At 36.7% G+C, this 27,959-nt stretch overlaps 1 protein-coding gene across 4 annotated transcripts in view; it reads left to right on the top strand.

Moving 5' to 3' along the window:
- The first annotated feature begins 3,016 nt into the window (after positions 1-3,016).
- IP3K2 (Inositol 1,4,5-triphosphate kinase 2) overlaps positions 3,017-27,959 on the top strand; it is a 33,952-nt gene continuing 9,009 nt past the window's right edge. Inside the window, exons 1-2 of one of the 4 annotated variants that reach the window (XM_043209704.2) lie at positions 16,296-16,436; positions 20,576-21,266. In XM_043209704.2, the coding sequence (XP_043065639.1) occupies positions 20,811-21,266 (456 nt within the window). In that variant the 5' untranslated portion in view covers positions 16,296-16,436; positions 20,576-20,810. Of the gene's footprint in view, positions 4,678-16,295; positions 16,437-20,575; positions 21,267-23,151; positions 23,287-25,321; positions 25,342-27,959 lie in introns of those variants that run through there. The other 3 variants (XM_070276793.1, XM_043209703.2, XM_070276802.1) reach the window with 3 other exon arrangements.

Genomic DNA, 27,959 nt, shown 5'->3' with positions numbered 1-27,959 from the left:
TTTCGATTTTCGTAAATGGTCTCTTACGACTTCTATATCTTGGCCAATACCCATCTGATTCCCAAGCGGGATCCTCTTAAAAATTCGAGGACGAATTCTCCATAAATCCACATAAAAACTGAGGACTCAAATTTTTTTTCTAATTTTTTAAATATTTTCTGGAGAGAAACCTTATAAAATCCTGAGTTTGGGTATATGGCCCCTTATGATGCCTATATTTTGGCCAATTTTCATTAATTTTCATCAAAACCTGCAATCTTAATGTTTTATTTTAATTTTATCCATTTTTTTGTACAGAGAACCTTTTTAAATTCTGTGTTGCCACTCTCCAGGTCTATATCTTCAGTTTTAAAAAATCCTTTTCTCAATCGAAATAGGATATTCTCTTTGAAGAACTGTTTTGAAAATATAATATATATAGAAATTATATAGATTATATCCAGAATATATATCTATACTTGAATGTAATAATATGGAGCTTTGAAAAGCTTTCCATCCGGGGATTTCGGTCAGTGGGGCAGCACCAACTCATTGGAGAATAAGTGGGTTGGCTGGGTGGTTAGGTTACAAGGTGTGGAATTCCATGAATGCAACTGCTCATTATCCTTCACTAAAAAAAAAAACTAATAAAACAATTTTTTTTTTTTTTACAATGATGGTGTTTTTTTTTTATTTTGTTTTTTTTTTTTTTATTTATTTTTCTTCTCTGTTTCATCAAATGCATTGACGTAATTGCCTCAAGCTGAAAAACTTAACGTATATATCGATCTCGATCGCAGGTGTGTAAACCTAAAGTGGTTTTGATTTCACAACTATAGATGACCAGAGAGGGGTAGGGGCTGGTAGATGGCAGAGGGGTGGAGGGGGGGTCGAAGGGGACCGACTTTAAGCCGGTACCACGTCATTCTGGCGGGGCCTATCAGCGTCAGCAACTAGCGTCCGTGCGTCTTGTCAGTCAGCCAAAAATACAACAAAAATATTTAAAAAACAAAAAAAAAAAAAAAAGTAAATCAACAACAGCTAGAGGCAGAACAATAAATAAAAAAAAAATCACATAAAACAATAAAAAAAATTGCATTTTTTTAATTGCCCCTTGTTATTTATACCGCAGCGATTTCGCCGTCATTCGTGCGTTGACAATTGGGCAGGAGTGCACTGAGAAAAAAATTATATACTAAAATGAAATTTAAGAAAAAATAAAAATTATAAATAAAAAGTCTTGGTTTTTTTTTGTTTTTCATTTTTTAGAATACCTCTTAATTTTAATTTTAAACAACAATTAATTTCTCTCAGTGTAAGGAGTTGAGTAATCACCGCGCCCTGGTCTATGAGTTACCGTTACCCCTTCATCCTTCCTAGCCTTATCGCCCCAAGGCCCTGTCTCTATCTTTGTAACTACTTGTCTCTCTCTGTCTTGTTCTGTTTCTGTGGCTGTTGCGTCTGCGTTGTTCGGTTTACTGACGTCATAGCCCCATGGCGCTGCCGCTGGCTGGCTGGCTGGCTGGACAAAGTGCGATGCCGCACCGTGGAGTGGGTGGGGGATTTCGCAACCCGTGAATCACGTGTTGTCATAGATTCCGGTCACAGGTATACGCTATAATTTGTCAATGAACCTGCCAGTGGCAATGTTTTTTTTATTTTATTTTTCTGGAAAAGGGATGAATAATAAGCAATTATTTTTTTATTTTTAGAGAAAAGTTTCAAAGTTTTTAAAGTTCTATTTTAATTATAGGTCTTTTATAACTTGCCTTACTAAACTAAATGACTAAACTTATATAATGGCTTATAAATCAGAAAGAGGAATATAATCTTTGATCATAAAAATTAAATATATTTCCTCTTTGAGGTATTAAACCCATAAAAGTTTTAATAGATAGATGTTCATATAAAGACGATGTCCATTAATTATTATTTTTTTTTAGCGAAAAATTATATTTAATTAACAATGACAATGCTTATTTTGTTTTGCGTTTTTTTTTTACTGACTCGACAGAAAGGTAACGCCCACTGTGTGTCTTGGGTGGGGAATAAGAGCGCGATAAGTCAACGTTTTGTCCCATTGTGCGTCAGTTGCATGGAATTGCATCGCCTTGTCATTCCGTCATTTCGTCATTTCGTCAATTTGCCATTGTGTGCGTGCGTCTGCTGGAGCTTTTGTTGTTCTTGTTGTTGTTGTTCTTGTTGCTATTGTGACTGCTGTGCTTAAATGCAATTTACAATTACGCGAGAACATATAGTGCATAATAATACAAACATACATACATCATACATGTATGTACATGTACATACTTGCAATTGGAGCATTTTCGTGTAAATAGCTGGTGCAGCAGTGTGCGTGTGTACGTGCGGGATCATTTCACATTACGTCAACGTTTCAAGATCACAATTACCACAGCACCCCTCACCCCTCCCCCCTCCCCCTCCTCCTCTTCTGTTTAAATTGCGACAAAAAATACAAAAAATAAAATAAATTACTAAAAGCCTATAAAAAAAAAAAAAAATAAAAAGAAGAAGCAGAAACAACTATCAACAATAATACACCCGCAGAACAGCTGTTTGCTCCATCCACCACGCCCCCACTCTGCCCCCTAACCCACAGCATTTTGCTCTCTTCGGCACACCCCCACACCTCCCTCTTCTTTTTCTCCAGCGAAACGGGCAGAGCTGCAGAGAGAAGCAGAAAAAAGCGATTTCAGTTCAGCGACGGCAGCGCACAGGTGCCATTCGGAAAGTGCGGACGTAGTATGTACAATAGAATGTTTGCCGGCGTCACTACATGAAAGATACATCCTAATCCTAATCCTTGAGCGATTTAATCTAATCCCCGCTCTTACCTTCATTTTAATTACTACTTTTACCGCTAATTTGCAAGCCACTCTCACACACAAGAGCTTTTTTGCTCTCCTAACTCCACTGATCCTGTCCATGTCCCTTTCTCTTCACTCATACTCTTACCATATCTTACTCTCTCCCACCACCTGTTATCATTACTTTCTCTCTCATTGCTCTCATTTTGTTTGTACTCACCGATCCTTTAATCCTACACCCTTCGCCCTTCGCCCCCCCCACCCATGCAAGATGAGTGCGTGCGAGGCTACGGTAGCAAGAACGGTAACGGGAACGGGTACGGTTTCGCGAATGTCTGACGCCCCCGCTTTCAGATTCGATGTCATGCCAAAGATAACGAAGCCATCAGCGGCGCCGACGCCGCCGTCGACGCCAACGCCAACGCTGACGCGCGCAGCGAGCACGGTTGAAATTGAAAATAAATGGCCGGCGGCAGAGGCGACGGCTTTCAGTTATCAGAGAGCAGCGAAGCGTGCAGCACCGCAGAAACAACATCGCCAACACGCCGAGGCAGAGATAGCAGAGCCATCGCCACATAGCCCGATTCCCGTCACCAGCACCACTAATCCATGTGAAGCTATCACCCGGAACTCCCTGGCCCAGCGCAAGGCTCGACTGAAAGCGGATTTCTTTGGCGGAAGCGAGTCGGATAGCAAGGTGTTATCACTCCAAGACCAAAAACCACATCCAAACCAAAACCCAAACCCAAACCATACCTGGGCAAGAGCGGAGCCACACAAGCCCGTCCAGCAGCTGATCGAACAGTTCCAGGCCATGATTGTCCAACAGCAGCAGCAGCAACAGCAGGAGGCCTCCAAGGAGGCGTTGCCGGGAGCCACTGCCTCCAATTCGGACGAGGGCTGCAATGTCACCGGAGGTGGACTGAGTCCCTACAGCAGCGACAATGAAGACCTCAGCGGAGGAGGTGGAAGAGGAGGTGGAACCCTATCGCCACGTCTGCGGAAGGGCAAGGTCACCCGATGCGCCAGCAGCGACTCTGCCCTGGGACTGGAAGTGGATGACAGCAGCATGGACACCATGCCGGTGGCACCGCCGCAGAGGAGGATGACTCTGACGGTGACCGATCTGCCGCTGAGACCGGCGCTGCTGCCACTGGCCGAGCCCACCGCCCTGCCGGACTCCCCCCTGACCTCGCCCACCGGCGCCGCCAGCGTCGCCGTGCCCACCAAGGTGCTGCTGGAGGAACGGGTGGTGGCCGCCCCCGGTTCCCGACGCGAGTCCACCCAGAGCTCCTACAGCGAGCTGGGCGCCAGCGGATTTCCCGTGGGCGTGCGGTACGTGCGCACCCCCTCGGTGGTGGTCAGCGACTACTCGGACGACATCACCGCGTGCGGCATCAGCATGGAGGAGATGGAGTACTTTCGCCTGCAGAGGGCGCGCTGCCAACGGCGCTGCTCCCTGGAAGCGGGACATGGCCATGCCGGATCCGGAATGGGATCAGGAGGCGGCGGAGGGCCGCCGGGAGGCACCAAGGACGAAGGCCAGTCGGATGTCAGTGCCGCCAGCAGTTGCAGCAACCTCTACTACTGCGGCTCCACCATCTCCGCCCTGGATGGGGGCGAGTGCATCGTGAACGGCATACGTGTGGCCCTCGCCCGGAAGGGCAGCACCCAAAGCAGCAGCCTCAGCGACGAGGAGGAGGAGGAGGAGGAGGGGGAGGCGGACGAGGAGCTGGAACTGGACGAGCAGCTGGAGCAGGAGCGGCAGCGCGAGGAGGAGGCGTACGAGCGGGGGGAGCGGGAGCGGCAGCTCAGCGAACTCCTGGCGGCCACACAGCTGGGCGAACGCCAGAGGGACCGCTCCAAGAAGGTAGGCGCTCCACTTGCCCACTCTGACGTCACAAACCAGGGAAATCTCAAAATAGAATAGAAAAAAAATCCAAAAATAGTGCTAATCCTGTGCTCTACGAGTACCGGGTATCACACGCCAAGGAAGCCAAGGACCTGCCTCCTTGCCTTAAAACATTTAAATTAATACTAATTCTAATTTTAAATGATTTTTTTTTTTTTTTACTACCATAGGGAAGGACTGAGAGGCAGCGAGTTTAGTTTGCCACGAACAGAGGAGAAAGTATTAGTTATTTGTTAAAAAAAAAATACATACATATATATATTTTTAATGTATATGATTTTGAAATTATATATACATATCTTGTATATCTTAGAGATAGTTTTTTATTAAATAATTAAATAATTATAAAGACAAAGCAAAAATTAAAAACAAAAAACATACTTCTTTTTTAAATGGAAATTCTGAAAAGAAAAGATATCTATATCTTATAGGTTCTATATATTTTTCATAAGATAGTTCTATAGTTGGGTTCTACTTCCGGAACCTCTTAAAGACTGTCTGAAATGTGGGATACCTTTTTGGAAAGTTCTTAAAAGATAGAGCCCTATATCTTTCTAACTTTTCTGGTTAATACTCTAGAGAAATATATATCTTTTACTTTCATTCTTTATAGATTCTTTATAGATTTTTCAAAATAGAGATCTATTGTTGGATTCTTTTTAAGAAAATATTCAAAGAAATATATAGTTTCCATTTCAAAGGTTAATTATTCAGTTAATAATTATCCATAGTTTTAGGATACTTCTTTGGAAAGTTTTTCAAAAATAAACCCCATATCTTTCTACCTTTTCTGGATAATATCCTTCAAGAATTCTTCATTATTTTCATTCTTTAAAGATTCTATAAATTTTTTAAAAAAGAGATCTATTTTTGGGTTCTAGTTCTGGAAAATATATACCAGAACTATACCTTTTTTAACCCAAATAAGTTTTTCTTTAGTTTCCATTTCAAAAGATTAAGTTTTAGTTCAAAATTAGAAAGTTTTAACAAAAATGTACCCCTATATCATTTTATAGATAGAACCCTAAAGAAATCCCTATCTTTACTTTCAAATAATGATCTTTAGTTTTCCTAAAAAAATGTTCATCACTTTTTAAAACTCATCCCTAAATCCAATTTCCATTTTTTTAATTTTTCAAGACCCTATCTCGAAGATATAAACCTAATTCCCGACTTCAGATGACGTTCTACCCTCTGTTCGTGTGCATATTCGTGTGTGTTTGCTTAAAAGGCTGTTAATTAATTTGATTTTTATCTTATCACAACAAAAAAAAACCAAAAAAAAAAAAAAGAATTAGGTTTTGTTGCTCGGAGAACTTTGCTTTTCGTTTGCTATTTATTATTCTTGTTTTTTTTTGTTATTTTTTTTTTCTGCGTGTGGTTAAAGTTAAAAAAAAAAAAAAATTAGGGGTGCCTTGATAAAAAACAAAAAAAAAAAAAGATAGAAAAGAAAACCTTAGCTTGGTGCGTTCATTCCTTTTTTTTTATCTAGAACTATAGGCTTATCTTAGTCAACTGTATATTGTATTATAGATAAAATATTATGTACATACCTATACATATACCCTATATATACATATATACTATATAAATCTGCACATATTTACTCTTATATAATGACATCTATTTCGTTTAGTTTGTAAAAATATAATAAAAATATTGGAAGCCCAATTTTTCGGAGTAATGATAACGATAATAATAAAACAATCCAAAATCCCCATGGATATGTCTTATATGGGTGTATAGTACACAGTATAGACTGATATATATACTATCATCATTGTTTATATGCGATATCAGTTGGTAGAGTTACCTCTGGGTCTCGGTGTGTGTGTTTGGTTAATAATGTTACGCGCTTATCAAGCGGGTTTATCTCCCCCCGGTATTTATACTATATACCCATAGTCGGGCTATAATCAGAGGGATCCCGCAAATGGCCAGCTCGTCTTCCACCCATGAGGGTGCTGTGTGCTATATGGAAATATAAACATATATGTACATATATATATTTTTTTTAAGGTAGACAAGGGTATATCTATGATCATCCCACCTGCCCGACTTAGTCAATTGTATAACGCTCACCTTATGGCTTAAAAAAATAAAGAAGCGATATCGCTCATACGTCACCGTTCCCATTAACTGTATGTCTGGATATATCCCTAGAGCTAAGGGGGGGATTACAGAACAAGTCACGGGTATGGTGTTTACGAAAAAAAATACCCATTTCGATAAAAAACCTCGGATGGGGAAAGTTATTCTCCAGTAACCTGATTATTTCACATGAATTTTGGAAAAAGAGTAACCCTAGAAAACTGATTTCTTACCAAAATATAAACAAGATATAGCTTTTCTATTAAAGCCACTGGATCTGGGTAGGATATACAAGTCTGGAAATGAAGTATTAGGGCTATATCGGTTATAGTCTTCAAAGTCTAGAGGTTCAGACAGCTCCGCGGACAGATGAGCGGACAAACGGACAAGGTTAGATCTTTTTTTTGCTTTAAATGGGTATTAGCATTAAAAACTTACTTATAATACCAGTCCAGAAATAAAATATAATGGCTATATCTATTAGAGTCTTCAAAGTCTATAGGTTTTTTAGAAATCGACGGACAGATGAGCGGACACACGGACATGGTTAGATCTCATTCTGTTTAAAAAAGAGGTTTTTCAAATCAAAACCGTATTTACAATAACACTTGGAAAATTAAGTATTATTTCTATATCTATTAGGGTCTTCAAAGTCTATAGGTTTTTCAAAAATCAATGGACAGATGAGCAATCATTCTGGATATATTTTATTTTAAGAACTATGCTTAGTCTGTCTTGCTAGTTAGTCCAAGTCTGTTGGTATATATCTCTAAAAACAAACACCTTTAAAATAATTATTTTTCCTTGAATGGAAGTTCCCCATAATTCTCTTATCTATTTCAGCTTTCGGGCTTAAATTCCAATTAATTTTCCAAAAGCCATCAGGTTTCATTCATAGTTGAAGTCGGTTGAAGACATTATCTGACATAGAAGTAAATATATGTATATATATATACAGACAAATGATGATGATGATGCTGGCTGGGTTATATTTTTTTTGTAAAAATTCGTCTGATATCTTTGGTGTTTGGCATTCTTGGGACTAGCATTTCCTGGAATCCTCCTCACTCTAGACCCTGTCACCTTATCAGCACTACGGATAGGATAGGTTCTTTGCATTCCATTTATGGATAAGGGGCAGGGGGATGTGTCTCTAGGTCTGGGTCTGGGTCTGAGTCGGAGAGTCTCTTGGAATGGGTTTTGTTTTGCGATTGTTGGTCCATTGTGGACATTGTGGCGTGGGCTTCATAGAAATGCCTTTTTGATTTCTCAGTTTTTTTTTTGTAGCTGGCTTTTGCTTACTTAAAGATAAGTCCCTGTGTGGGTGCCCCAAAGTCACCGACAATCACCATTTGGTCGGAATGACGTCGTCGTGACGTCACTGGATACTGGAGTGCCTTTGTTTGTGACTGCTCCGAGTCATGATCATTAATAATATCAGGTCCATTCGAGCCTCGGTTCCATTCGAGGCCAGATATACGCCGAAAAAAAAAACACAATAATATACATAGTATTACAATCAAGACTCGAAATATTCCATCAACTCGTGAAATTATCTTACAAGAATGCAAGGAAAATGGTGAAAAGATTTCAAGAATTTATTTCATATCTAGAAACTAAGGAAGTGTTTCTGGAAATTAGTGATATGGTCCAGATATATTCTGTTTTAGGGGTTTGGTGTTAAAAAAATATAGTACAATGATAACCTTAATATTTGAATATTTGATTTTAATAGTTTTTCGATTTTTTCCTAAGTATTTTCTACATAAACCCAGGCTCTGACCGTCTTTAAGAGGAAGGATTCCTTTATTCCTGAATAATATTTATAATCCCTCCTATAATAAACAGGAAATAGTACTCTGATATTACTACTCTCTGATCCTCTTTTTTAAGCACTTTTTAAAAGCGTTTATGATTTGGTTGCTAAGTGATTTTTAAAGCTATTTTTATACTAAAGATTTTATTTTTTTTTTTGACTTCTTATAAGATTTATTATGGCTTCACTAATTTTATGTCTAAAAAGGTTACGGAAATCTAATTGTTTTGGGAATCATATCACAAAAATAGACATCCATTACTCAAGTGGGTCTATAAACAATTTTTGCTCGTATTTTACATTTTATGATTAAGTTTCATTAAATTTAAATTTGAAAATATTTTTATGTTTAGAAGAAATAGGTGGGAATTATTATTCTTAAACAGGTATTTTCCAGTTTTCACCTGAAAACAACGTTCCATTTTTTTATAGAGATATTTAAATAGAAAATCACGAAAACCTCTCCTTTTTAACACATTTTACAGCTTTGGTTATTAAAATTGTAGTTTTTTATATAATATTTTAGTTTTATTTTAAGATTTTGAGAAGTTAAGAACATTATTTTATTTTGAAATCAAGTCTTTTTTCGAAAAAGTTTCTAAAATTGTGGTCTTGTCTTTAAGAAGTCTACCTAGAGGTCTATAGAAGAAGTTAGGATTGAAGAACCTTATATGAGGTCTATATAAATAAGTGGTTATATCTGGAAATACTAATATATAAATAATGATTCTTAATTTTAAATTAATCTTAATTTTATTTAAAAGAATTTCAATGATAAATTTCATGTATGTTGTAGCTATTTATGGTTCCATCTGATATTATATTAAATTGGTGGTATTAATGTGGTACTTCTAAAGAACCTACTTTAAAGAATTATATGAATTAAAAAATTATATACAAATTATATATTATATTTAGATAAGATTCTTATATATAAGATTCTTATTTAGATTCTTATATATAAGAACCTTCTAAAAGATATAATATATAAAACACAATCTTTTTGGCTTGGATTAGGTATTAAATTGGTACTTCTATTAAAGATATATATGATGAGATATATAAGAGTATTATCTTAATAGTACTTTTGCTATTATAGAGGTATACCCATTATAAAATGAAACATGAATTAAATTTGTCTCTACCATTATTATTATTATTTTTTTTTTGCTTCTAAAATAACCCTTAGTTGCCATACCAAAAATAATAATTAATCTGTGTGGCGGAAAGCGTAGCTGATTTATTCACAATTTACCATTTCGATTGGATCGTGTGATGGTTTATTACCTCTATGGGTCGTGAACATCCGTCAAACCGTTACCCGTCACCCGTCACCCGGACTCGTAACCCCCACCCCCAATCATCCATAGAACCACCTCCATTACCAGATCCAAAACAGCGTCATATCTAATCAACACATCGTCTAAAAACATGGGGTCTAGAGAGGGGTGGGTGTGTGTTTTGTGGTTTTGGGTCTGGGTCTGGGTCTGGGTCTGGGTCTGGGTCTGGGTCTGGGACTGGGGCTTGGGAATTATGACGCCCACTAATTGAGTGAGAAATCGATTTAGCTCGACGAGATCTCTGTGCTGGATGGGAGCTGGCTGGGGGAGAACTTTGGGACACGATCCGTCGACCTTCGCTCAAGTCACAACTTCCGTTGACGTCAGAGATCGTAATTTGTATGGCACCCCCACTCCACATTACCATCCAACCATCCATCCCATCCAAGTCTCCCCCATGTACATATATATATGTATATATAGTACCTACCCCTAGGAATTCAAGACCCAGCTTGTGGCCTACAATGGAACTTTTTATCACGAGAGGGAAAATTATGCCATCACTTGACGATACGACTATACTATTTCCCCATAAAGTCATTCGATTAGGTTGTCAGCTATCGGAAAAATCGGTAATTAAAGTCATTGCTGGCATCGAGTGATCGATTATGTTATCGAGTATGCTATTTGACATATGAAACTACCTAGAATTATGTAATGGTTATCAGAAAGGAGAAGTATCATGTCGTATGATTTAAAAGGGTGTGGGAATTATGGAAATTGAAAGACAATTAATATTATTAATAATATCTGTAGATTTTTTGTTCAGTGTCCAGAAGCTTTGCTTCAGGCTTCCATTAGCAGGTCCCTTGCCAGCTCAACCCAACCCAACCCAAGCCATTGAAACCACAATTCCAGATCGGAGACCCTTCGAAGTTCGCTTCCTCTATAAGTTCGAGTCTTGAAAAGTATTCTCGGGTGTTGGCAATTTGCGTCATTTGCTCTTGTCGAAGTGGTTGTTGTTACTTGAAGGCCTTGTGTTTTCTGTTTTATTTTATTTTTGTATTTTCCTGCTGGTTTTCTGATTCCATGGCTGGTTTTGTTTGTTTGCAATTTCCACTGAATTGAATCCGAGTCGTCGATCTCGGTGGCAACTCACTTGCAAAAAATAATTCTACATAATAGTACTTATATAAAAGTATAAAAACCACCCAAAAAAAAAAACCCATTCAATTATTAATGAAATTTATTCATGAATCATCTTGGTGTTTTTTGTTATTATTTGTTTATCTTGTTTTTATGTTTTGAAACAAAATCATAAACAATAAACAACAATCACAATAAAAACATAAATGACTCAGTTTATATCGGTCATAACAACATCGAGTCATCTATTCTATTTATACGTTTTTATACCAATTGATCAAAGATCGGTGATAGATAGATCTTTATCAATAAATCATAAAGTTATGTACGCTTATCAGTGGAACACAATAGAAAAGAGGGCGGAACAACAGTTCATTTTCTTTATAAATTAATGGTTTGTTTTGATAAAAAAAAATACTTTTTTTAGTTGATATCATATTGCTAAATGCTCTATATTTTTATTAAGATTTTTAGGTAGGATTTTAGTAAGGAACTAGTAATGAAAGTATGGAACTTATCAACAAATAATGTTTTAGTCTCTTTATTTTAATATTTTAAAGATTCATATATATTTCTTTTAATATTAAACTAAATCTTATCTTAATTTTTCCCAGTGTAGTGCTGCTTGCGTGCCGACATATTTGTCATTGCTGTAAGTGCAACCACTTCCCTCGGCCAGCCCCTGCCACGCTCCCCCCTCTCGCTTTAAGAGCTCCCCCCTAAAGGTTATGTTGTTGTGTTGCATGTCCCCCCCACCATCACCCTTCTAGAAATGCAATGGCACCCGTAAAACACGCGCCACCAGCAACATGCAACATGCCATCTGCAATGTGCAACCTGCAATGTGCAACATCCTCTTTGGTTTTGTATTTCCTAAAAAATTGACAAAAAAATAAAAACCCATTCTGTTTAGTACCAACCAGTATTTTCCACTCAAAGAGACGTAATCGCCTAGAAATAATAATAAAAAATAAAAACCCAAAAGTGTTGCCATTATTCGGTTCCAGTTAATTGCTGGTTTCGGTGAATTACTCTCCAGTTTGACGCACGAAAGCCTAAATTATAAAAAATCACTTGCACTTGTTGTAACCAATTTTTAAAGCTTAAATGCTAAAAATAACCCAGAATTTTCCAGCAATTTATTTTTGACGTATTTAGTTTTCCAATTATTTTTTTTTAGAATTAATAGAGTCCCCCGTGTTGCATTTTCTCATAATTCCTTTAGAGAACTCTCATTTAAAGAGTATTTTGTTCCATAAGACGCTCCCTTTGTCATGTTTTTTTGGCCCAATTGGCGATAAGGCTTAGACAAGAGCACTTGTACAAGGTAATAGATATTGCCTTCTAATATTAGATGGCCAGCAGATAACGATAACCGACAACAGATAGAACAGTCGGTGGATGGGGTGGGTCTGGTCGGGTGCAAGTGGGGATTCTATAACGATTCCTGCTCATATTACAGAAAATAAAGCTTAAAAAGTGAGAGGTTTTTGGAATTTTTAAAATTTTTATGAAGAAATGAGGTGTATATAAAATAATACCCTAATCTATAAAAGAATTTAGTTCCCTGTTTGAGAGAATACTATGTATGTATATCTTTAACTACATCTTGAGAAAAAAGTAAGAAATATAGAAAACATAATACAGAATCTATATGAGAGTATAAGATTTGATATATGTATTTGAACAAGGAAATATCACCTTTTAAAATATAAAATACTATAACATTAAAAACAACACCAAAAGATGAAACCATTATCATATTTCTAAAGTATGTATATGATACCCGGTACTTCAAAAGCCTTTTTAAAAAAATGATTTATAATATTAAAGGAAACAGTTAATTAAAATAATTTAAACTTACTTTTTAAATGAATTTAATTTTCAAAGAGATCAAAGAGTTTTATATCATACTTTGGAATAGTGTACCCAACTTTACAAGAGGAATTACAAGATTAAATAGATCCCCCACTCCCTAACACATTTGCTATTTTTCACTCTAGTGTCTCCCTCTGATAATAGGACACTTTATGCTTTTTAGAGTCATATACCCCCATACCCATTCCTAGACCATACCCTCTACCATATCTATGCCCATTTCCATTCCCATTTCCTGTCTCATTTCGTATGTATCTTTGTATCTTTTGCGGCTTTTGCCTTTGGCCGCATATGACAGGCTATGAGTTGCTGCCCAGGATTGGGATTCGGATTGGAACGGACGGCCAGTTCCACATTCGAAACCGAAACCTCAACCAAAACCAAAACCTCAACCTCAGCCACAATCCACAATTCACAAGGCAGCTGCCTGGCTGCTTATCGGTTTCGAGCCATCAGTGTGACTCCATAAAACACTTAGTAGAGCCCCCCCTCGTGTCCCCTGCCTTCTTTCAATTGGGGGCGTGGCAGCCAGAGGGCGTCAAGTGGTCAATTAATAGCATACAAATATTGTGACAGCCGAGCTCTCGTCATAAAAGCCCAGTCCCCTCCCCTGGCGGCTCTCAGGGTTTTCAGGTCCAGAAAAGCGGGAAGTGGGGGGGAGGGTCTTCTAGACCTAGGGTCTGGGGAAGATGGAGCGCTACCGATTAGAGCCTCGGGCAATTTGCATTATGCAAATCAAATGCCAGCGGCAATTTGCCGCCGCAATTAGTCGCCTTGTCAGAGGATCGGTGACAAGGAGTCCGAGTTCTGTCTTGGGCCGCGCCGATGGAATTCCACCATACACAGAGAGAAACTTAAGGAATCTAGGGTTTTCAAAAATTCGTAGCTGTATTTTCTATTAAATCTATATTCTATATTGTTTCATTCTACCTAGATGTTGTTCTTTTTAATTCCATTTATTGCTTTGAAGCAAAAAATGTCTTTTAAACATAAAATTCGAGTGATGAAACTTATATTACTACTAGAAGTAGAATACAAATAGAATACAAAATTATTCTATACCATTATGTTTCATACTATTATATATACAATATAATTTTTTAAATTCTATTTAAGGCTTTCAAGAAAAAAATCCATTTTCAACATAAAATTCCAGTGACGAAAGCCGTATAATAAATTTGACGAATAATTAGTAGAGCTATTTAGTTATATAGTGTTATATTTCATGCTTTTATAAATTATTCTTATAAGGTCTATTGTTTTCTTTAAAAAACAAAACCCATTTTCAAGATAAAATTCCAGTGACGAAAGACCTCTAATTAAGTTAACGAATAAATAAGTACAAATTAATAATTATTACGAATTCTATTAAATTTTATCCTTTTCAACAAAAAATCCTTTTTCAAATATAATTATCAGTTAAAACAGTAAAAGCTTTCGTCACTGATTCGTCGGATTTTTGACTTTAAGAAGCCTATTTTAGTCCCATCTGGCTATTTAGTTCAGTCATGAAATACACTATAATTATCTTAAATTGTGGTAACTATAATCTTAACACCACAAATCATTAACCTTACCTTCAAATCTCATTTCATTGATTTATTTATATACAAATTTAGAATTAAAATAAATGTCATTCGGTTATTAATACACAGTAATAAAAACGCAAAAATTTGTAGCAATTTAATGACCTGCTAAGTGACATAATTTATTTGAACAAATATATACAAAATACAACAATTAAACGTTAATGACTTGTCATTAACTTACTTTATATTTAAAATAATAAATCATCGTCTTGGGCTGTTGAACTTTTGGACTTTGGATTATCTTTTTTTTATTACTATTTTGCTCAGTGTTTTAGCTTAAATAATCTCTCTCGAAAGTTAATATTTATTCTCCGAACGGGTATTATTTATTTCATTATATTTTGTATATTTACCATTAAAACAAACTTGGCATTGGTTTTATAATTACTTCATTAAAAAAATATTTGATTGGTTTTTTTGGGTCAATATTGATTTTGAAAAACTGACCTTGTTTATAGAACAGGAAATTGGAAAGATGTAAGATGGTCTTGTAATTTTTAAAAATAAAAGTATGGGAGAGGAATTTTGTTGGATTTTAAGAGTAAAGGTTCGAAATTTCTAAATACTAGTAGTTACTAATACTTGTACTTATTTTACTATATGATATCCGGTACTTTTCTATGAAAACCTTTATTTTTTTCGATAACTTAAAATATTGCTAAGTTTTCGAGTCCATGGCCTTAGTAGCTAGTTACTTATTTCACTTTAAATTAGTAATTAAAATATAAAAATATAATACAAATAATACATAAGAAATAAATATTCTTAAACCTTAAAAACCATTCAATATTCAAATGTTGTACCTTAATTTCAATTAAGAAGTCTCTAAGTATTATTTGGATTATGAGAAATTGACAAAAAACTGTATTCCAATTTAAACAAATTTTCAAAAACAGCTAGACTTAATCCTCTTATTTTTAAGTCAGAGATTAGTTTAAAATTAAAATAAAAACTCGAACTAAGTTTAAATATAGAGAAGTCAATAAATATAATATTTCTTTTGAGGAAAGCCTAGCCTATTGTTTTAAATTCTGTTACAGATATAGTTCTTATAATTTCATTCTTTCCTATATTTCTCATTAGATTTTCTATCTTTTTCTCTCTGTGCATAATTTTTAGGTAGCAAGGTATCAGACCCTTATTCCCTCCTTCGGTCGAATGTCCGACTTTTGTCTCTGAGGCTTTGCATGTTTCAATCAGCGTCATTATTCCATCATGTTGTCGCTGTGTCGCTGCCTGATTTATGTGACGATTACCGGTGGGATTGTGTGGTATTATTAGGGTCTTCAGGATTTAGAGAGGGGGTGTCGCACCGCACACCACACACCGCACCGGTGTGTTGCTTTTGGGGCAACCGCCTCTAACCTGCCCCCATGTCTTATGCCCCATGCCCCGTATCCCATGTCCCGTGCCCCTTTTGCGATCAGTTTTGGTTTTTTGTTTTTTTTTCTTCTATGGCGATCGGAAAACCGATGATGGGTTCGGTTTTATATACACACGTATATTTAGTGCCTTCGGCTGTGTTTGGTTTGGTTTTTGGTTTGGAGCTTTACTTGTTGCCGCCGCGAGTCGCATTTCTCAGTTGCCCGAGCGCCGTTCCAAAGTCAACAACAAGTAACCGCCGATCGTACCACATTTGCTCCGATTTCAGATTTCCGATTTCCCAATACGATACGATATTTCAATTGACAAAAAAAAAAAACCCAACCATCACCACCACCGCTAAACAAACAAAACAATAAATTAAATAAATAAAAGATTGACAAAAAAAAAAAAAAAACTATAACCAGAAATCAAAACAATTTGTCGTTTTGTTTACTTATTTTTTGCGTGAAATATTTAGTGTTTTTGTTGTTGATGTTAAGTGTTGTGGAAGGAGAGAAGATACTGTGAGCTGAGCAGATACCTTGAGGAGCAGTGAGTATCTGGCAGATATGCGATACAATATCTATATATTTCATAAAGCGACGACCCTCCGAGGAAATGGCCAGGCCAAGACAAGACATGCAACTACCATAAAAAGCAGCTGGCAGTTGCGCATTTTCAGTTGCGCTATTTATGGCCACTGTACAGTGGACACTGGGGACACGGACTGACAACCGGACAGACAACCGAATGCACAGTAGAGTCTCGTGTGTGAAGCACCGACAAAAGGCATTAATCAGAGGCTCGATAAACTTTGACATGAAAGCGGCAAACAAAATGAAGTGATCTTCATAAATCACAAGAAATATCTCGCTATTAAAAAAAGGATACAGGGGGGGTACTAATATTAGCCAGATTTATAAATAATATATAGATGGATGATAGAGGAGGTGGTGGGGGGGGGATGGGGAATACTCATTTGATTTATGGGCACTGCGGCGGGCCGCCAACAAGTTAATTGAAAACGAGGCGTGACAGTGAAATTTGCCACCGCACGCCAACGTTGAAAAATGGCCAAAGATGTCCCGCCGATTTTCAACTGGATTTTCTGCAAAACAAAAAAAAAAAAAAATCAAAAATCGGACTGGAAATTAAAGTTGGAGGATGGGGAGAGGGGTAGGACCGTTTTTAAGCACTTTTCCAAATGTGCCACTAAACTGACAGATTTGGCCATAATAAAAAATTTAAAAGCCCAATACAGGCTGCACACTAGACCAAGCGGACAAACGGACACGCGGACACACGGACACGCGGACAGAGTTAGTGTGGAGTCTGGAAAATAAGTTGCCAACTTTAATTTATTGTGACATAACGGTATAATCTGACATAAATTATTGATAAGACGAGCGCCCATAAAAGTACAAGACAGTTGGCTTAAGAAATACACAACAAAACACACACACACCCATGGGGTATACAAGTGGAGGGAAGCGGAATCAAAGGAGGGGGGGAGAAAACTCAAAGGAAAAGCTAGGGGGCTTCAGGGGGAAATATAGTGGTGGAAAGCTGGAAAAACTAAAGCTTAACTGGGTGGCGGGGCAAATGGAGGAGTTAATATGAGATCTCTTAGGAACTTTGGCTGCCAAACGCAACGAATATTGTTTACTCTTCTTTGGGAATTATTTGAAAGATAAATATGTTATAGAGAATATTTATTATTTCAATTTAATTATTATAGACTCTCAAGAAAATTATTTGATCTTCACATACTTCATATTAGGTACTATAACTTAGTTAGTTCTTATGATATTTTTATACCCTTGCAGAGGGTATTATAATTTTGTCCAAAAGTGTGCAACGCAGTGAAGGAGACATCTCCGACCCTATAAAGTATATATATTCTTGATCAGGATCACCTCCTGAGTTGATATGAGCATGTCCGTCTGTCCGTCTGTCCGTCTGTCCGTCTGTCTGTCTGTCCGTTTCTACGCGAACTAGTCTCTCAGTTTTGAAGCTATCGTCTTGAAACTTTGCACACACCCTTCTTTCCTTTGCACGCAGTATATAAGTCGGAACGGCCCGGATCGGCCGACTATATCCTATAGCTGCCATATAACTGATTGATCGGAAATGGTATAACTTTTGTGTTTTTAGAGTTAGAGAGTTCAAATTTGACATGAGAGCTATTTTTGGCAAAACATTACGTTATGCCAAATTTCATAAGGATCGGCTGACTATATCCTATAGCTGCCATATAACTGAACGATCGGAAATGACCCAACTTTCGTGTTTTTGAAGATAGAAAGCTGAAACTTAATACAGATTATATTTTTGGCCAGTTGATCCAACCTACCAAATTTCAAAAGGATCGGCCGACTATATCCTATAGCTGCCATATAACTGAACGATCGGAAATGACCCAACTTTTGTGTTTTTGAAGATAGAAGTTTGGGACATTTTTAGGTTTGGTTTTTGTATTATAATAAATTGGGTTATATTATCATATTCTCATAAGGATCGGCCAACTATATCCGATGTTTGCGATATATATCCGGTTTTAGCTGCAAGGGTATATAAACTTCGGCTCCGCCCGAAGTTAGCTTTCCTTTCTTGTTTAATTATTTATTGGTTAAATATTTAAAATATATATATATATAGTTATCCCACAATACAATCTCATAAAAAATACTAATACTATCAAGTAACAAGCAACTCAATTAGATTTCTACACACGTTTTCTTCAAAACAAATATTCACTTGAATAAATTGAAAATCTATAGTAGATAGTGGAATTCAATTTGTGGAAAACTCAATCAATAATTTAGTTGGCTGGAAGCGCAGGCATTACTTGTGTAAGATATCTACCGAGACGTGTGAAAAATGCATTATTTTATGCATTCACACGGCAAGTGCAATGAAGCGGGGGTCTCGAACGTGGTGGTTAAGATATTGAATTGTAAAAGGGGGGAATATATTCTACACAGATCATTCTTCCTAAACACTTTCGGGGTCACCAATTAATATTTACTGTTGATTATAATGACTTACTGGTCATGATTAGAAGAATCATCTGGTGTCGGGGTCACCAATGATATATAGTTTATTATTATGATGCAACAATTACAATAACAATAAATTGTCTGTCATCAAATGCTTCTGATGCTTTTGACCACTTTTTTTTAAAGGTTTCCCCTTTTTATTTAAATCTAATCGGGGTCACCAATGGTAATGCTTTTTAACAAATCATTCAGATGTTCTCTTCACATCTTTTTACAAATTTTTAGTTCACTTTTAAGTTTTATTAGGTGAAGATCTATAAAGAATTATTCGTTTATAAAAAACTTCGCAATATATGCTCCCCAGCCCATTAATAAATATGCAATACCCCCTTTTGATCTCCCATTTTCTATTACTCACAATCGGGGTCACCAAATTCAAGTAACTGCCATGAGGGGGTGTATCCAATTATGCTTTTGTTAAATTTATTGATATTGATGATCTTCCGGGCCGACTATTAAATTGTACTACCCATTTGGGATCTCCGATTTATGGTCAGGGTATAACAACAGCAAAAGCAACACAGCCAGCGCTTATAAATCATTTGGCTAAAAACAAAAAAAACAAAAATAACAACAACAACTGGTAACTGGTTGAAGCTGCAATTGGAGTTGGTAACGGGGAGTTGGCAATAGGAGTTGGTCCGGTCCGTCAGTCGGTCCGGATAGTTTCGGGGAGTTCGGGGTCTTGAGTTGCTCTTTGGCGAAAAGTATCTTTTGGATCTATTATTTAACTTTTATGTGCGCATAAATGCGGCGATATGATGCCGATGACGACTGGCAAACTGGCTAACTTTGCTAACTTTGCTAACTTGGCTAACAGGCGAGCCTGTTTTTCTTCTTCGGGGTCTTTCGGTGCACCTACCAGCACCATCTCCAGGCCGTGTCTGTTGCACTTTCATGTTAATTAACAAGAGACTTTTATCAGCTGCGCGATTAAGCGAATGCCACTTCTGACGCCCCAGTCTCCAATCGCGAATGGAGCTCCACTCTGTAGCCTCACCCCTGATCCCCTTGGATAACAAATTGTGGTCCATAAATTTTTGAGCTGCTCGCCGGATAGCAAATGTCCAAAGAAGCCACAGGCCGATAAGATTCCGGGCGTGGTGGATGGCAAGGTATCCAATATCCAATATTGATACTGGACCTGCCAACCGAAATAGATTGCAATGATTAATTTAAATTGGATAAGTCGAGAGATAAGTCGGAATAAATAAGTGGATGGATAGATGGATGGTTGGATGGATGGTTGGATGGATAGATGGATGGATGGATGGATGGATGGTTGGATGATTGGAGGGAGGGAGGTCTAAGCCGGCTGTCAATAAATATATTTTTTTATTTTTTTTGAATAAATTAAGTAAAAGGCTTGGGGGCCTAGAAATAAACTACTTTACGACCACTTTACTTTATGAGTCGTTATGTTTATGTTTTTAACTAATTATTATTAAATTTTTATTATTTTTGTAGCTTAATGTTGTAATATCTCGAAAAAATGTGGTTATAGTACATTATTTCTCTAGATATTCCTCTGCAGATAAAATATATCTTTATATTTTAAGTTATTCATTTTAAAGTTTAAACTTTTCTTAATTAAATAATTAATTTTTAAACAATTCTTATTTTTTTTTACAGGTATGTTACCACTGTTGCATCTTTAGAAAAACAAATACCCGAATTTTGGAAGTATTTGGATAAAAATTAAAGTAAAAACCTTGCCGCAAAACGAAAGACTTAGGCAAAGAACTCGGCTGCTGCGGAGGTGGACGGGCGACCAGGAGCAGCTGCGGGAGCGGGTGGGGGCGGGGCTGGGATAGCGGCTGAGGAGCTGGAGGCAGCCTCGAGTGTCGCCGGCAGTCGTCTGGCGGAGATGGCCCTGTTTCCCTCCTCCTCGCGTCCCCGGACGCTCATGGAACAGCTGCTGGCGCGCAAAATCGAAGCAGCCGCCGCTGCCTCTGCCGCTGCCGCCGCCGCCACCACCTCCGCTTCCAGCTCACCCCTTGCCACCGGCTCTGTCTCTGGCTCCGGCACGCCCACATCTCCCACCTCACCCACCGGAGGGGGCGCCAGTCCGCTCCCACTCGGTGGCGTGGGGCTGGGCGGCGGCCTTGGTCTGGGCATGGGCGTGGGATTGGGGGTGGGACTGGGCCTGGGCATGGGCATGGGTATGGGCGTGGTGAGCCGACTGCGACGCACTGACTCCCTGGACTCCACCAGCAGCCTGGGATCCTTGGCCTTCGGCGAGGATGTTTGCCGCTGCGACGACTGCCTCCTGGGCATTGTCGATCTCTACGTGATCAGTGCTGCCGAGGCGGCCAAGAAAAAGGTAAGACTAGGTCGGATTTCGAGGGGTTTAATATGGTGTTGAAAAATGGTAATTTTTTTTAAAAAGATTTTAATGTTATTTAAATGGAAAATCATTAAGTTAAAGTATAAAATAAGAATAGTATCTATAAGCAATAGTTCTCCAAAGAGCTCTTAAGTTTGAATAGATTTAAAAAGTACTTAGTTTCTAAAATGTTAATCTTCATTATTAAAACATAATTTATATTAAAATAATTTTATAAAATAATTTTTTTCATAATATCGACTATACGATCATTGGCAAGCTTTCCTTGTACCTGAAAGCTCCACCTGGTGGTTGTCTTCGCTGCCACAGGTATGTCTCCGAGAAAGCTTTGGCATTCAGATAATGATCGGAGATTCCCCCAGAGATCGTGTCGGAATATGAAAGTCTGAAACAATTGAGTTTAGAAAGGCAATCATATATCAGTATGGTTTTTGATGAGAACTTCTCACAAAAAATGTTCTCACCAAAAAAATGCACCCAATTGATGTTATTAAAACAAAGACAATAAATAAAGTGTATATTTTTAAGAGTGTTTTTTGTGAACAAACGTGTGTTTAAAAGTTAAGTTAAATGACATTTATTTAACCTTCAAAGGTATATTTAAAGAAAAAAGTTCTGAAGATGATATTAGTATGATTTTAGTACAAAGAGACATGATGTAAGTGTTTTAAAAAGTTCTATTTAATCAAATAATAAGGCTATTAAGATCTAGCCATAAATTAGACAATTGGGCAGCACTGGCGTGGACCGGTCTGAGCCGAAAAGCTTTGCCAACGGGCCATTGACGTCACAAGCCGCTGTGGGAATGGTGAGAGAGATAGCGCAAGAGAGCAGCTGCTCATGCGTAAAGCGTGGATCGTGTGAAAATGAGATCGTTCAACTGATAAGCCCGAAAAAAAAAACATCATCAAAATGGGGGCGGAAGAGAGGAATCTAATTTAACGTCTCTTCCTGGAAACGAAAAAAAAACAGAGAAAAATGTTTAAAATGCGCTTGAAGATGCGGCAACTGTTCATTTACTGTTACACAAGATCACTTGTGACCACTTGGTCTTGGCCTTCAACTTTCTCCAGGAGAAAGTGCTTTGTGAGTCATATTTAATAAGGATCTTGACAGCGATTGCAAGTGAGTTTTTTTTCTTCTTATGATATGGCATCTTCTCCTGCCACTGCTACATGCAGCCCACCCCCTCTCTAAGTTATGACGCGCTTGCCACGCTAAAGCTAATGGTCGTCAATCAAGCAACAATGCTTGGCAATTAATCAAATAACATGCTTTCATTAATATGGTAAACACACAAAAGTGTTATAACGCCGTATTTTCAATTAATTAAAATTAAAATAAAAGATCTTTCAATGACAAAAGGCACAATGGCGACCGCTGTTCAACGGTTCACCACTAATACACTGCGAAAAATGATTCAAAACTGTGGGGGTTGTAATATATTTTTATAAAATTCAATTTTCTTGATTTTTTCAACATTATTCTTCAAAAAAGAAATGAATTTTATAAGATATAATATTATTGACACAATTTTTTTTTTTAATATTTATACCCGGTACTTATAGATTGCAAGATAAAGAGATAACTTTCCTTACAATTCATTAAAAATATTTATTTTTATTTTTCAAAGATTATTGCCACTTTTCCGAAGACCTTTTTCATGAATATTTATACCCGATACTTTTAGAATTTGAAAGGATATTATTGAAAGATAAAATACCCTGACCTACACCATACCATACTCATAGTTCAAGAAATACGACAGTGTAGAGTCCCATCTATGAAAGCCCACAAAGTTATACAATCTAAAGATGAATTACTAATATTATATTAATATTATTAAAATAAAATAAATACCAAGTAGGCCTATATTTCTATTTCTGTTCAAGTTCCTATCCCACAAACCCCAAACATCAGTTACATCCAAAACAATTTGAAACAAATTCTATATCAAAATTTTCTGTTTATTTGAAAAAATTCTATTGTGAAAAGGGTAAGTACAGATGCACCTGATACATACCACATACCTGATACATACATAGTAGAAATGGTGTTGCAACTTCTATAGATGGAAGATCATCACCATATCATCACCATTGACGTACCGTCCCGGTGGCCTTCACTTCGCTGCGCTTTGATCATTAATCGACGTCATCGCGGGCCAGTCTAGGCCAAGCTAGCGATGAGCTTTGTTCCCTGCCCCGGGCTTGGGTTTCAAAAGCCGCTTGCCACCAACCAACACCCACCCACCCGGGTCCCCCCAGATCACTGCCTACTTGTCTCCCCCACTTCCTCTGGCCCTGGACGGGCGATAATGAGGTCCTCCCCTCGGCGTTATCCCCCTCAAAAAGCTGTCTGTTATCAGTTTTCGATTTCTGTACTCTTATTTTGGGTAAGGGTATTATAATTTTTTCAAAAATTCAAATTCTGGTAGGCCTATCTATGAATTGTCAACTTTATAATTTATTTATTAAAATTTAGGTGGGAAGACTATAGTACCCCAGACTAAATAAGACTAGGCTTTGGAGTACTCCTATACTTATTGGAGGTACATATGATTCCTATTATGAGTACTTATAGAAGTATAGAATACCACAATAAAGGAGTTGGGAGCTAAACAGCCTAAGATAATGTATAGGATACCTATGTATCGAAACGTCTATACTATCATTATATAGAATTTTATGGAATATAATTTCATATACAGAATTATTATCAATATAAAAGTATAGAATACCAGAGGTCTGGAATATAAACAGAATATAATATAGAATGCCAGGAGTATGAAATATAGATACCAAAATACCGGAATCCTCTCATATTTTCTCATATAGACCTCCTAGGTAGACCTCATGGACCTCAACTTCATCATATCACCATAGAATATCATTTTATATGATATATTCTAAAAATATATCATCATAGAATGTCATTATGCCGATTTTTATCTTCAAGATATTATTCTGAATCTGTGGGTTTGTTGTAAAGTTTAAGATGGAACTCCTAATAAAAGTACAAGATATCTAATAATAGATCTGTCTTAAGATCTTTTCTAAAGATCGTTATAAATTAGATAGTGGTAGCTATTTATAAGTAGGTATTATTGGGAAGATGTTGTAGACCGATTTTGTAGATACAGACTTACAAAAAATATATATTAAATTGAAAGAAAAGAAAGGTAGTAATAGTTCTTATAAAGAATCTATAACCTTATCAAGAATCCTTTAAAGTATTCCTTTTAGACCATATACCCCTTAGATAGTCTAGACCCCTGTACCCCCTCCTTTCGTTTCTTAGATAAACTCTGAAATATTTTGATGACCTATTTCCATATATATTCTATTCCTAGCTCATAGAAAATATAAGAATAAAATCCGGTACCAAAAAATCTATAATTCTTCTATAGTATGTAGTCCTTTAAAATTCTATACCTTAACTACCTAAGTTTAGACCCCTTATAATTTCCTAGTTGGACCTTGAAACTCTGAACTATTTTGATGGATTTCTATATAAGTTCCATAACTAATCTCTCCAAGTCCCAGCAAGGGTATTAAAGCTTTCGCATTGAGAGGCCCTGCTTCCTGTCTGATTTGGGGATATATGTGGGCTTCTGATGTTAGGACTCTGGGTACAAAAATTGCCAGAGTTGCTGTTGTTGCTTCTGTGTTGCTGGTGGTGGTGGTGGTGCTGCTGTTCGGTGGTGCTGCTCATCGCCGCCGGTGGAGCTCTCTGTGGGCTGTCAGTTCAGTTCGGTTCGGTTCAGTTCGCTTTCAGTTTGGTTTGGGTTTTTGGTTCCGTTTCCATTTCCAGAGCAGAGTCTCGACCAGTTGAGCTTTTGCTGCGATCGCGTGCGGCTGGCTTCTCCGGGCTTCTCGGTTTCTGTTTATTTGTTTTTGTTGTTATTATTGTTATTGTTTGGCCCGTTGTTGCTACTGTTGTTGCCGCTGCCGTTGCCGTTGCTGCTGTCGTCGCTGTCGCCGCCTTTCCGCGTGTGTTTCCACCTCAAAAATATAATATCTCTCCCCTTCAAAAAACAAAAAAAAACACAGTGTGTATTTTTTTTTTGGTATTTATTTGCTTCTCCAAGCTCCCCCAGCTTTCAAGCCATCGCGTCAAACGGCTCCAAAAAACCAAAATATATATATTAAAAAAAAAACACCCAACAAAATAACAGCAACAACCCCAAAAAAGCAATATTATTATTAACCGAAAATCGCTCTCCAATAAAAGCTTACAAATTATATTTCTTATTTTTTTTTTTGGTTCATTTTTCGGTTAATTTTGTTTGAATTTTGTTGTGAATGTGATACAAAGTTTATATTTACATCATATATTGTTTCATGTATGATATATTATATTGTAAAGACAATTTTTTTTTGGTTTTTGTGAGTTTTTGATAAGAAAAGTCTCTAGAAACAAGATCTATAAGAAAAAAATATTAGGAAAATTAAACAAGGTAGTATAAAGCGCTTCTAAATACAAAGTTATATTAGAAAAGGTTCTTAAAACTGAAACACATATTAAACGCACATTATTAAAAAGTTAAAGTAATTGTTTTTGAAATATTAAAGTATTCTTATATACTTCAGAACTGATTATATTCAGAATATATTCGAAAAAGTCTTTAAAAAAGATCTAAAAGTTTATAAAAGAAAAAAAGTTAGCGTATTAATTGGATAATGTATAGGATACCTATACCTATGTATGTATTAATATTTAGTTCTCTACAAGAAACGGTCTTAGATTTGAAAAAAAATACTTAGTAAAAACTTAAAACTTAACAGTTTTAATACACCATTTTAAAAAAAGTCTTTATATAAGTCTATCTACATCGATCTATTAATCTATTATACCAATGACTCTTCAAAAAAGATCTATAAATCATAAAAAGTCAAAAGCCAGACGTTTAAATATAGTGGTCACTTCAAAAAGGTTCTTAAAACTTGAAAAAATACTATGTAAGGACTTGATACAACTTTTTTAGTATTTTAGGATGATCTTATATCATTTTTAAACTAGTCCTTTAATATAATAAGTTCCTTAAATCCATAGAAGCAAGATCCTACAAAAAAGAGCTATAAATCCAGAGAAACAAAGTGTTAAGGGTGTAACAATAATGTTCTTTAAGAAAATGTTTCAAAACCTTAAATAAAAATACTCAATAAAAGCTTGAAAAAAGGGTTTTTAATATTTTCGAATAATTTTATAATATTTTTGAGAAACGTCTTCAAAACCCAGAACTATATCTCCACAAGCAGTGTAAAGTATTGTAAAGTGTTAAAATATAAATTTCCGCAAGAAAAAGATCTAAAAACGTAACATTATAACTCAAAAAATTGTTTTTCAGTATTTTAAAATATTTAAATTTTTTAAATATTTTTTAACAAATAATTTCTTTATCAAACCTCTTAAAAATAATACCTTGTGGAAGCTGCTTGGTGTGTGGCTTCCACTGATGTTGCTACTATTTGTTATTTTGTGTGTTGTTGCTGCTGTTGTTGTGTTGCTTTTGTAAAGTGTGTTAATTGAAGCACGCGCCAACCCCCTAATCCCCAACAAGAGTGACAAAGAGAGAGAGACAGATTGAGAGAGTGAGAGAGGTGATAGACCTGGAACTCTTATACTAGATGACTTCAATTGCGAACTGACTTTTGCACCGAAAAAATGCTAAGTGTTCGGGTTTATGTAAACATTTACACACTAACAAAAAAAAAAATATAAAAAAAACGACGACGTCAATGGGAGGAGGGGTGGACTGCCCCCCCGTCCCCCTTATCCGACAATAGCTACGCAGTTTGGCAGCACACACCCACCCACCCACCACCCACTTTTCGCAGTTAAATGCGAATTATATAATTGAAGAGCAGCATACGAAATTCGTGTTTACTTGGCCATTTGGCAATTGAGGCTCATTGAGTGTCCAAAAATGGAACTAAATCACCCACATCCCCTCCTTAATTGGCACTCCGATCGTTTCGATAATATCCGCCCCAAAAGACCACCAACCAACCAACCACCCACCCACCCAAAACTGAAAATTTCAAAAACCAAAATCCATTCTGTGCGTCAATGGAAGTCCAAAAAAAATTAGAAGAGAATTCACACTCGGAAGATTGCGAGGAGGCGGTGTGCGGGGCGGGGTAGTTGCCTGCAAATTGTTTACTTTATTAATTTTAAGCTTTCGGTAGTTAAAAAAAAAAAACACAAACACGAGAAATACTGAGAGAAATTGTTGGGGGAATGTGAATGGCGGACATTAAGCGCGTAGTGTCCATTTAAAGAGTGGGTGGTGTTGTGCCATAAGCACTGAGAGAAATAGATGGGCAATAAACAAAGCTTCAAGTCAAAAATAGACATAAAATTTTACTAAAATATTAGCTGTCTTGATTTAAAGGCTTAACTATTAATTCTCGGGAATAACTTATATTTTTGATTTATTTCAACTTTTATTGTTCTTTTTGTATTTAACTAAATATTTGTGTAAGCATTTTTTAAGCTTAAAATATTTTAAAAGTGCTTATACAATATGTTTATACAATATTATACAATATAGTAATTATAGTAATTAGTTATTTTAGTTTAAAACATTTTTAAAGGCCTTTTTAAAGATCTTTTTTGAAAAAGACATTAATTATGAAAATCAATATTTAATAATTAAAGCTCATA

The sequence above is a fragment of the Drosophila bipectinata genome, chromosome XL (assembly GCF_030179905.1).
Source record: "Drosophila bipectinata strain 14024-0381.07 chromosome XL, DbipHiC1v2, whole genome shotgun sequence".
Taxonomy (NCBI): Eukaryota; Metazoa; Arthropoda; class Insecta; order Diptera; family Drosophilidae; genus Drosophila; species Drosophila bipectinata.
Note: the sequence above shows the minus strand (reverse complement) of the source record. Positions and strands in the feature narration are given on the sequence as shown.